The following is a 12,009-nucleotide window of genomic DNA, read 5'->3' as shown; positions in this document are numbered from 1 at the left end:
TGGGCCGAGTTCAGTGAGATCTGCCGGATTTCTTCCCGGATCAGCTATTTGCCTGGTGGGGTCTGCTCGTTCATAGAGTGCTTGTTACTCCTCCATCCGCGCCGCCTGAGACTCCAACTCCACAAGGCGGGCCAGCCGTCCCGCTCGTTTAATACCCGCGCCACTCCACGGATCACGGCCTTACCAGTCTCCCAAAGGGTGCCGGGCAATGGGACCGATCCCTCGTTGGCTGAAAAATAGTGAGTTAGCTCCTGTTCTAGCGAGTCCACTAGCTCGGGGTCCTGGAGGAACCAGGCGTTAAGGCGCCACACCGCCCTAGGACCTGCAGGGGGCGAACCAAGGCGGAGGGAGAGGGGAGAGTGGTCAGACAACCCTCGAGGTAGAATAGCCACCCCAAAGACCAAATGACAGTCAGTGGCCGGGAGCAGGAGAAGGTCGATACAGGACTGGGTATGGTGGGAGGCCGATGTGTGGGTAAATTGCACCTTGCGAGAGTTCCACACGCGCCATGCGTCGCATAGCCCCAGGGCGGATGCCCATCCCGATAGGAGCGCAGTCCGAGCCACGGATGGCGTCCCGGTCGTATCACATTGGGGTCGCATCACGGCATTGAAGTCACCCCACACCACCGTCAGGCCCCGCGGGAGTGCGGAGAGAATCCCCGTGAGACAGCGGAGCGTCGCGGGGAGAAGAGCAGACGGGACGTACAGACTCAGGATGTTCAGGGGACATCCCTCCAGCACACCCGAGATCACCACATAGCGGCCCTGGGGATCGGTGTCAGCCCTGGTGAGGGTCAAAGGCAAACTTTTCCTAAGGAGGATGGCCACCCCCCCGGGGACCCACGCACAAATCCGGAGTGCCAGACCGTCGCGAACCCACAGCGGGCCAGGAAGTTGCATTGCTCTCCACTATCTGGTCCCGGCAGTGATGGGTAGGCGTGATCCATGCTGACACAGGCAGTACGAAGTAAGTCTCAACGATGCGTAACTCAATCTTATGGCTGGCGCCCCCTACCACTGGGTTTACGGTGATTTCAGTGGATCTGTACGCCTAGTGAAGTGCGAACCCGACATCCATTCCTAAGGACTTACACAGTCCGCCCCTGGTTACGGGCAGTCCATGTGTTTCTGGTTTAATACGGACAGGCCCTGCTGTCAGCGATAACTTACGTGTCAATTCTGTCTTCAGCTAATAAAATGTGTATAACAATGGGCACAATATGTACATGGTAATGGGCACAATGTCGACCTATTTTCAGTCTAATCCAGTGCTGATTCTGTCTTCGCCTAAAATATGTAGATAGCCATGGGCACAATATATACATAATAATGGGCACAATGTCGACCTATCTTCAGTCCAATACAGCTGGTTGGTCTTGGTGTTTGATAGACCCTACGTTGCGTTTCATGCTGGTCAGACCTAACAGTTTGTTTAAAGCATCTGGTACTATGTTTACTCTTATCCAGTCACAACACACCGGGCGTTTTGGTTGATATGAGTCACACCGGCATAGTAATAATATACAAGGAGATTGTCAAATTTATCGATGCCCTCAGACTGGAGCTAAGTATAGGTTCCCCCAGAGACCGTGTACGTTGTTTTCATGACTAGCAGCCTTGTTGGCTGCCTCCAATTCGCAATGAATGCCACATATATCACCGCTTGTGGCGCAACCTTGGAGCCTCTCTAATACCCTCTTACCTTTATACCCCTTCCCAGCCTTACTTACACTGGCTTCTCTCCTGATGTCAGACCTGCTGGGTACTGTTGACACCTATTTACTCTAACTATTAGGTGAGTAAATTGCTCCTACTCATTATGATACCCTGCTAGGTATGAATGATGCTGCAATCAAATGTTTTTACTGCTTTTAATACATCCATCTTTGGATTTGCCACTTTGGTTTTTAGCCACATACTAGCTACACCTATCACTAGTATGTCACAATGTCAATGTGTGCTCACGGTCACTACAGGGATTGCATATTGTCTCTTACCTGTGGTAACGGTCTCTTTTGTCTCCCAATTTAGGCAAGAGCAGGTGTTAAACAGGTAGTACAATTTGTGTGCTTTTTGTTAACTGACACTCTTATAGGTCATGTTTCTGTAGATAGTAGTTTTGATATATTAGGTCCTGAAGAATCGCAGTCAATGAACTTTAAGCGAGAAACATGTTGACCACACCCTTCACATCTTAGTACTGTATCGCCTTTGGAAACCTATGTTCCAGCGAGTACAGACTAATCTTGATTTTAATTGCGTTAGAGGACCACCAGAATAAAATTGTCTTCCGGTACCTTGTGCCTCATTTTATCCTCACCCACACCATCTACTCTGTTCTGGCCCCTCACCCACACTTCACCCATAGGCAGTTGGATAAAAGATCTCCAATAAAGAGCCCCTCTTTGAGGTGTGCCCGTTGGGTATTGCACCGCCTACCCAACGAGGAGCATTGCCTATGATGAAGCATGACACTCGCAAGGGTGTGTGAGGCCATTATATCCAACACAATGGATACCCAGGGTTAGCTCTCGACTGAGCACTACCCCCTGCACCTTAGTGACTGTCCCTTTCTTCCTTTAGGAACAGCCCAGCCTCCATTTTGTTGTCCACAATTTCCAGGGCTGCTACTGTGGCTGGACCTTCCACTCACTCTCCTTGAGTGGTAATCTCAGCCCTACTGGATCATAATTGATCCGTCTCCTCCCCTCCCTTTTGTTATATATCTTAGAGATGCTCACTGAAAAGTAACATACCACTGGGATCCAGGCTGAGTGGCTGCTTTCAGCTGCCATCACCAGACATGTTTCTAGATCCATGGGTCGAGAGCCTGCTGCTCTCTGGGGCCTGAAACAATGAACATCCTGGGACAGGGTGCCAAGCCTCCTCCCCCAGGATGGGCAGGGTCCACAAAGGAGAAGCTTCAAAGGATTGGCGCCTTTGTGAGCTTCACCAGGCCACTTGCTGCTTTCAGCAACTGGTCCCCACTGGTTCTGCCCCCCACATTGGGCGAGAGAACCGGCGCGAAAAACAAGTGAGGAAGAGAGCTCTGCCCACCTCTGCCAACCCCACTTCTCAGGTGGGGGAGACGATGTGAAGCACAACTCCCAGACCCCGCCATCTTGCGGATGGGGGACTTAGCCAACCAGGGAAAGGCTTATGCCCCACTCCCACTGGGAAGGGACCCTTTGTCCCAACCTTTTTACCTACCTGTAACGCCCCTACATCTAATATTTAGGAGCACCCCTGAACCTTGCTTCCTGTGACCAGAAGAAACTACAGGAAAAGAAGAATAAGGACCGAAAAGCCATGCCAAAGTTAACGAGAGAAGACGGCAACTGACTTGGCCGCAGCCCTACTGGCCTTCCTCCACCTCAAACCTGCTCCTGCGAAATCCCGGTGTGTCCTGCAGCCAGCAATCTCGAAAATCCCAGAGGACCTGCCTTCAACCACAAAGACTGTCTCTTATGAACACCAGATCTGTTCCTCTACAACCTCTGGCTCCGGCCGGACACCGCGAACCCGCACCATTTCACGGCCAGAGGTCGAGTGGACAAACAACCTTTTAGCTTCAGAATTGAAATATTCAGATAGCCCACTACCCAGAAGGGGTGTCACTGAGGCATTTGTAATAGAAACAACTATGACTGAAGCATCAATCATAAGCTATCTTTATGGATCGACCATATTAACAGAGTCGGAAGACCTGTTTTAAAATTTATACAGAGCACACACATAGTCATATGCAAACTTGCACCCTCCTCCGTAGCCACGGTAGGAGGAGTGAGCATGCCAAGGTCAGGAGAGGTGTCGAGAATACTGGCATCCTTCAGTTCCTCTGCCGAGTCTGGGTCATACTCACACTGAGCTGTGAGAGGGTCCTCAGACCCCTCCCAGTCCTCCCCTTCCTCCGAAGGCTGATGTACAGGCCGAAAATAAGGAAGCTAGACATAGGGGTAGAAAGGACCCATCAGCGTCAAAATCGGCGTCGAGTTTAGCCATTCCGGCCCTGTGTCCATGTCGGCGCTGAAACCAGGGGTGGTGCCGTCCGGTGCCACGGGCGACGTCGGAGGTGGTGCCGGTAGGATCGACGTCGGCGTAACTGGGTCAACCGGGATCCTTGGGCCCTGTGACCACCACCCGCACCAACCGTCTGTGCGCCTGGACCAACATCAACGACAACGACACCATCAAGATCATGAACACCGTCCACTCCGGTTCCCCGGAAGACCCCTGCCCACACCACATCTACAACAAAGCCAGCAGCACCATCGCACCCCACCTCCGGAAAACCATCAACATCTCCTTCGAGACAGCGACCTTCCCGGAGAGCTGGAAGCACGCAGAGATCAACGCCTTAATAAAGAAACCCAAGGCGGACCCCAAGTACCTCAAGAACTTACGACCCATCTCCCTGCTCCCGTTCCCGGCGAAGGTCATCGAAAAGGCCGTCAACAAACAACTGACCAGCTTCGTCGAAGAAAATAACATCCTGGACCCATCCCAGTCAGGGTTCCGCAGCAACCACAGCACAGAAACTGCCCTAATCGCAGCCACCGACAACATCAGGAACATGCTCGACAACGGAGAAACCGCGGCCCTCATCCTCCTGGACTTGTCAGACGCTTTCGACACAGTCTGCCACTGCACACTAAGAGCACACCTCCACGACGCCGGAATCCAAGAGAAGGCCCTGGACTGGACCACCTCCTTCCTCTCCGGGAGAACCCAGAGCGTCCGCCTCCCCCCTTCCGCTCCGAAGCCACCGAGATCATCTGCGGCATACCCCAATGTTCATCTCACAGCCCAACGTTTCAACGTCTACATGGCACCACTCCCACATCGCCCGACAGCACGACCTAAACATCATCTCCTATGCCGACGACACCCAGCTGATCCTCTAGCTCACCAAGGACCCCCACACTGCCAAAACCAAACTCCACGAAGGAATGAAGGCCATCGCCGACTGGATGAGAAACAGCCGACTGAAGCTGAACTCGAACAAGACGGAGGTCCTCATCCTCTGCTCCACCCCCTCGGCCTGGGACGACTCCTGGTGGCCGACAGCACTAGGAGCACCCCCTACACCGACCAACCACGCACAAAACCTAGGGGTCATCCTCGACTCCACACTCTCCATGACAAAGCAGCTCAACGCCGTCTCCTCCTCCAACACCCTCCGCATGCTTCACAGGATCTTCAAGTGGATCTCCACCGAAACGGTCACCCAGGCCCTAGTCAGCAGCAGACTGGACTACGGCAACGCACTCTACGCAGGAGCTCCGGCCAAACTCCTGAAACTACTCCAACGCATCCAGAAAGCCTCCGCACGCCTGATCTTCGACATCCCCCACTGCAGCCACATCCCACCCCACCTGAAAGACCTGCACTGGCTACCCATGAACAAGAGAATAACCTTCAAGCTCCTCCCCCACGCACACAGGGCACTCCACGACACCGGACCAGCGTACCACAACTGACGACTCAGCCTCTACACCCCCGCCCGCCAGCTCCGCTCTGCAGACCACGCCCTCACCACCGTCCCCTGCATCCGAAGAGTGACTGCCGGCAGCAGATCATTCTCCCACTTCACCGCCAAGACGTGGAACACCCTCCCCATCCGCCTACGGCAGAGCGAAGACCTTCTAACCTTCAGGAGACTCCTCAAGACCTGGCTCTTCGAACAGTAGCACCCCCCCCCCTAGCACCTTGAGACCCTCACGGGTATGTAGTGCGATTTACAAATGCTAAAATTGATTGATTGATTGATTGATGCCGGAGCCAGCGCTGCCGACATTGAAGGGCGAGGACCCCCAGTCGGACCCATGGGGCCTGAAGGCGCGCCGGCAGGGCCCAGCGGCCTAAAGAGGCGGGCCATGGCAGACAGAAATTCCTGCAGATGGGCCGGGGTCGCCAACGGACCCGGGAAGGGCAGGTAGGCAGACGGCGACACCATAGGCTCCATAGGAGCTGCAACGTAGGCACTACCCGCACCCTCAGCCGTGTCGCGCGACGGGCAAGGGGAAGAAGTCGAGCGATGACGCATCTTCTACTTTTTGTGCTTCGTCTTACCTGACCCCAAGTGTGAAGACTTCGATCCAGAAGAACGATGGTTATGGCTCCGCAACCGGTCGCTCAACCTCCCACGGGACTGGGACCTTGAGCGATGCGGAGCCGACTGCCGGACCTTCAGCAACTTTCGGGCAGGCTCCCGCAAAGACTTCGGCGCTATGGCCCGGCAGTCGGGGTACAATTTGGGGTTGTGGTCGCTCCCCACGCAGTAGAGACACGTGGTGCGGGTCAGTCACCGACATCATCCGACGACAGTCCATGCAAGACTTGAAAACGGGGGTACCGCTCTCAAAAAATGACTTGGGGTACAACTCTCTCCAGACCTACGCTTGCTGGTGCGGAAAAAGAAAGGACTGACGTCAGCGTGCGAGGGCGGCGTCTTAGTAGCTGTCGCGACATCATCTCAGCGACCACGACGCCAATGACGGACGCATAGCTGCACAATGCCACCTTCCGACGCACAGGGGTACTGCTGACGAAAACTTTCCGGATCCAGTCTGACGCCTCGGGGTAATTCTAAGGTAAGGAATCTATCACTATGTGTTTCTTTCAGATGGCTAAATTTGCCTTTTGCAAATGAAGTAGGTAGCAGAATATGTCTTGTACCATGGCTTTGATAGGTTTATTTGTTTAGACTGGCAGTAACAAACAAAACGTTTCCATTTTGCAGCATAACAGGCTCTAGTTGTGGGTTTGCCAGCTTCTTTGAGAATGTCGATACATTCTGATAGTACGTTAAGGTAGCCAAACTCTATGATCTCACGAGCCAAATTGCTAGGTTGAGCATTTTGGGATCTGGGTGTCTGATTTGTCCTTGATTTTGAGTGGGAAGGTTTGGCCTATTGGGTAGCTTCTCATGTGGAACTACCGAGAGATCTAGTAGCGTTGTGAACCAGGGCTGACATGTCCAGGTAGGAGCTACAAGGATCATGGTGTGAGAGGTTTGCCTGAGTTTCCGAACCGGAAATGGAATGAGAGAGAGAAGTGGAAAAGCAGAGGCAAAAATTCTTCACCAAATCCATAGTTGGTTGCTCTTGGGTAGTGGGTATGGGTCATAGGAAGCTGGCTCTGTATATACTATACCAAAATAAGGTATTGTGTGCACAGAGTCCAGTGGATCCCCAAAGGCTTACGGAGGTAGTGGTTTAGAAGCCTGATATCGAAGATTGGTCAGCGATGCATCTTTTTGGGGGATCAGAAAATATATACGCCTGAGCCTTATTGTTGAAGAGGGACAAGTTCTATGGCCCCCTTGAAAAGGAGGTCTTGGACCTTGTTTGAGAAGTCTTAGATGTTCCTGCATAACCTGCGAGAACGAGGTGGAATGTTGGGCAATGAGCAGTGGTGTAAAACAGGACCCCGCAGTCCCGGCTGTGGGGGGCCCCCAAGCTCCAGAGGGTCTCTCAGCAGAGCAGGCTGGACGGAGAGCTCCTAATTGAGTCCAGAGGGGCCCCTCCACGTACCTTGCAGGGTGGCTCCCTCAAGTTTTGTTACGCCAGTAGCGATGCGGTAATGATCTCCAGATAATAGCCATGCTGGATGATGGCTAGTACCCACTTGCCTGTGGTGATGGAATCCCAGACCGGGTATAATAACTATAGACTGCCCCGACAGCTGTTGGGTGGCCGGGGGTGGGGGGGGGGGAGGATTGGGTAGTCACTACTTTGCACCCCTACCCCTTCCCTTGTTGTTCCCTCCTCTAAAGGAGCCTCTGAAATAACCCTTGCTGTATGTGGGCTGGGTTTGTTTTTGATGGGAAAGTGGATGCGTCTGTAGAAGTGGATGTATATGCACTTCTGTAGCCTGTGCTACGATCTGACCATGGCCCGAAAGCAGTGGTGGTCCGCAGACCTCTGATATTTGAAGCAGGGAATATTTTGTGGCCAACCTGGATGTGTGAGCAGGGGCTGGGGGTCACAGTACTCACGTGTTGGCCAGATGTGAGTTTGTGCATCTTCATATCCAGCTCTACGTCAGAGCTTTCATCGACGAAGAAAGTCTCCTTTTCTTCGGCGGTTGGATCTTCTTGTGCATGTGCCTCGCTGAAAAGGTCGTGAGTGTCATCCCCACTCTTTCAAAAAATTTCCAAAGGACGGGCCCTTTGTTCCCAAAGGGTCCATTTGGTCCGAAACGACGCATGTGTCACAGTAGGCTTATTTACAGTTGGGCGAAAGGCACCGATTGCACACGAGGTGTTGATCAGAGTGCGGGTATTTTGCATGGCAATGCAGGGAGAATCGAAACATTGTACATTCAATTAGAAGCACATCTTCAATGGAGGCGTTGACACGTGGGACGGTAGGCCTGAGACAGTCGGGCCCGAAGGGCCGTCAGTGGAAGTCCAAACCAACCAAATTTGAGTGTAGGGCAGAAGTAGAAAGCGCGATCGAAAACAATACCGTGGGAGACAGTAAAGAAACTGAAGAATCGTACAGAACGGAGTTGAAACACCGAGCAAAGGCACACATGTCCGAACCCAATGGTGGAGAGAAAACAATCTAACAAATGTAATGTAATGTAATGTAATGTATACTTGTAAAGCGCACTGTTGCCAGTCGGCGTCCTGGCGCTGTATACCGCTGGGGAACCCGTCCTGGCTTTCCCTGTGGGATGGTCTCTGCTGGGAATCCCCAAGGTGGAGCCAGGCATCCCCGGCGTTGATGGGGCTGTTGTGGAGATTAGGCAAGCTAATGCCCAGAGTTGCCGAGTGGGACCCCTGGTTAGAGTAGGCACCGAGGTGAGAATTATCAAGTCCGCTGACCCTGGTCCACGACCCTGCCGCGTCGGGAATCGAACCCTGGTCCCGGGCCGACTTCTGCTTCCGGGTCTACCGCCTCTAACCAGTGAGCCACACCACTCCACAAAGGAGTCAACAACTCCGTAACCAACACTAGATGGCAGGAGTATGCAGGGCAGGAGTATGCAGGGCAGCTACAGCCACACATGCCATCAAACTGGAAGTTCTCTATGTTAACCATAACGTTCTCTATAGTCAAACAGATGTGGCCAACATATGATTTTTGTTGTTCAGGAAGGTCTCTTCCACCCAACCAACCAATTCAAAAGATGTGTTACTGCTTTAACTCTGAAATAAACAGTTTAAGTACTGCACATATTTCAACAAGGTCTGTAAACTCTTTACAAAAGCTTTGGTCCATATAGCTTTGTGTTGAAATCTCCTGCAATTAAAACTCTAGCTTCCGACACCTTTGTTTTGTACTGTACACTTTTGGAATAAAATGAAGTGCTATACAAAATTTGATTCTGTAACAATAATGAGTATTTATCTACAGTTAATTTTTTAACTAAATTACCCAATGAAAATTAATTAAATGCAACCGACTGCAATTCAGTAACAGAAAAGGGACCACTGAATAAAGGTACCACTTCGTTACACTTGTAATCACACACCAGAGCAACATTCGGTTGAAAAATATTAGCTGAACGTAAAGAAGCCTCCCTTTTACAGCAACTAAAGTGTATTTCACCTTGACCTTAAAATGTTCCTATCAGCTTCTAATTACTCAAACAGGTACTAACAAATGATTTTCTAATACAATACCACATTAACTTCAGATAAACCGGTGAGAAACTATGCTGCAGACATGAGAACAGTCACAGAACTTAAACTAAACATACATAAATAAACAAACGAACCTTTAGAGTAATTATTTTCCTCTCCGTCACATGGCGTATGTTGAGAAAATATTTCATGCATTTCCTTCAACCTCTCGGAAATCGGCTGAGAAAAATCCCTTGAGGTTGTCCTGCAGAGGTATAAACCGACTGTTAGCTCCTAAAATTAAATAATTCAATGCATCTGTAAATGGAGAAAAAGACATAGAAAGTAAAGAACATGCCATCTGAGCAGATGAAAAAAATGGAGCCTCATGTAAAAAGAATAGCCGAGATGGGAAAGATCTCAAGGAAGTACTGCTGGCAAACTGCATCAACCTTGCGGACAGTAACTTAGGGCCTGATTTAAGATTTTCAGGACAGGGTACAGTCTGTCAGCGTGACAGACTACCATCCACCTAATTTAGAGACGAATGCAGGCCCAGTGTTCCTCTTTGCACACCTTGAAAGGACTGGCCATCACTGCAGTACAAAAACTTTGATGGTTGCCCACCATCGGTTCTGACGACCGTCTTCCAACTTTTCCAAAGTTTTTGTTTTTCACAAACAAATTCTCAAAGCAGGAATTTGTTTCTTATAAACAATAAATCAAGAGAGTTTAATTCCAGGTTGCTGGGGGGAGACGGGAGGGATGGGAGGGCAGGGCAGGGGTGTTAATGTCCTGTTTTTTTCTGTCCCTCTCTGCCAGGCTTTACCAGAAAAAAAGGACATTACACCACCCATCCTCAATAGGGCAGAAAGCATCAAACCCTTCCTACGACAGCTCGTATTCAGTCAGTCCATTAGAGGGAGCTTTTCATTCACAGAGACAGCCGGGGTCTCTGTCAACAGAACACACAGGGTCGACCAGTCTGTAAATGGGGTGGGTGAACTGACGGTTTGGCAGACAGGGTACTTCTTTGCATCTGTGACAGAGTACACTGACTGTCAATCTCTAAAACAGGTAATTAGATTGTACAATGTGCAACTGGGAATGTAAGCGGGCCAGGGATAAAATTGGGAAAGTTGAAGTGTTCGTAGGAGCAATAGTAGACATCTTCGTCAAATGGCTCAACATCAGCAGGCATTTTAAATATCCCAGCTTAAGTCAGAATAATCTAGTATGATGCAATCAAACTGCCAGCTGGTGTTTTCTGAGAATTGCTACATTAAGTAGCAAGATCAAAACTGTGGAAGGCTTATTCAACTGTGGTTGTTTTCATAAGAGCTTATGCTGTTGATAAGGAAAATGCTACTTACCAGTATGCATCTGTTCTTGGCATGTAGGGCTGCAGAACCACACACTATTGCATAGATCACCATCTGGTGGTGGGCCTGGATGAATACACTTTGTTTTTGTCTTGGAAGAGTCTTTGTCTGTTGGATGACTCCTCCTGTAGATCGTAGTGCGCAAATAGATATAGGTAGCCGGGGAGGCGGGTGGGTGTGTGTGGTTCTGCAGCCCTACATGCCAATAACAGATGCATACTGGTAGGTAGCATTTTCCGTTCGAGGCATATGGGCTCCAGACCACACACTATTGCATCGATTGCACAGCAGTTTTCTCCCTTAGCAGCAACCACCCATATCTGTAGCAGTAGTTTGAAGTAATATTTTGAGTACAGCCTGGCCCACAGTAGCTTGTTGTTTTGCCTGCACATCTACACAGTAGTGTTTCGTAAATGTGCGCAGTGTAGACCATGTAGCTGACCATGTAGCTGCCTCATCTAATGGTATATTTCCTAGGAATGCCATAGATGCCCCTAGTTTACGGGTAGAATGATCCCTAGGGAGAATGGATAGAGTGCGTTTTGCTTTTTGGTAACAGATTTGAATGCACTTAACAATCCACCTTGCAATGCCTGATTTTGAAATAGGATTGCCTTTGTGTGGAGGGGAAATGGACACAAACGGTTGTTTTGTTTTACGAAACGGTTTTGTCCTATCAATGTAGTAGAGGAGTTCTCTTTTTACATCTAATGTGTGTAGAGCTCTTTCTGCAACTGTCTGTGGTTGGGAAAAGAATACTGGCAACTCAATCGATTGGTTGAGGTGGAATGGTGAAATGACTTTTGGCAGAAATTTCGAGTTGGTCTTAAGAACCACTTTGTTGTGATGGAGTTGTATAAATGGTTCTTGAATTGTTAATGCCTGAATCTCACTTACTCTTCTGAGTAAGGTAATAGCAACTAAAAATGCAACTTTCCATGTAAGGAACTGTAACTCACACTTATGTAATGGTTCAAATGGAGGACCCATAAGTCTAGTGAGAACAATATTTAAATTCCATACCAGAGAGGGTGGTATTCTAGGAGGAATT

General features: G+C 50.1%; 1 protein-coding gene across 1 annotated transcript in view; it reads right to left on the bottom strand.

Moving 5' to 3' along the window:
• The window catches only part of RBL2 (RB transcriptional corepressor like 2), an 817,437-nt gene that overhangs the window by 482,218 nt on the left and 323,210 nt on the right, over positions 1 to 12,009 (bottom strand). The window contains exon 10 of the mRNA XM_078670248.1: positions 9,732 to 9,841. Coding sequence (XP_078526374.1) covers positions 9,732 to 9,841 — 110 coding nt within the window. The remainder of the gene's footprint in view (positions 1 to 9,731; positions 9,842 to 12,009) is intronic.

Source organism: Lissotriton helveticus, chromosome 12, assembly GCF_964261635.1.
Source record: "Lissotriton helveticus chromosome 12, aLisHel1.1, whole genome shotgun sequence".
NCBI classification, from domain to species: Eukaryota; Metazoa; Chordata; class Amphibia; order Caudata; family Salamandridae; genus Lissotriton; species Lissotriton helveticus.
The sequence above is the reverse complement of the archived record's forward strand: the minus strand, read 5'-3'. Positions and strand labels throughout refer to the sequence as shown.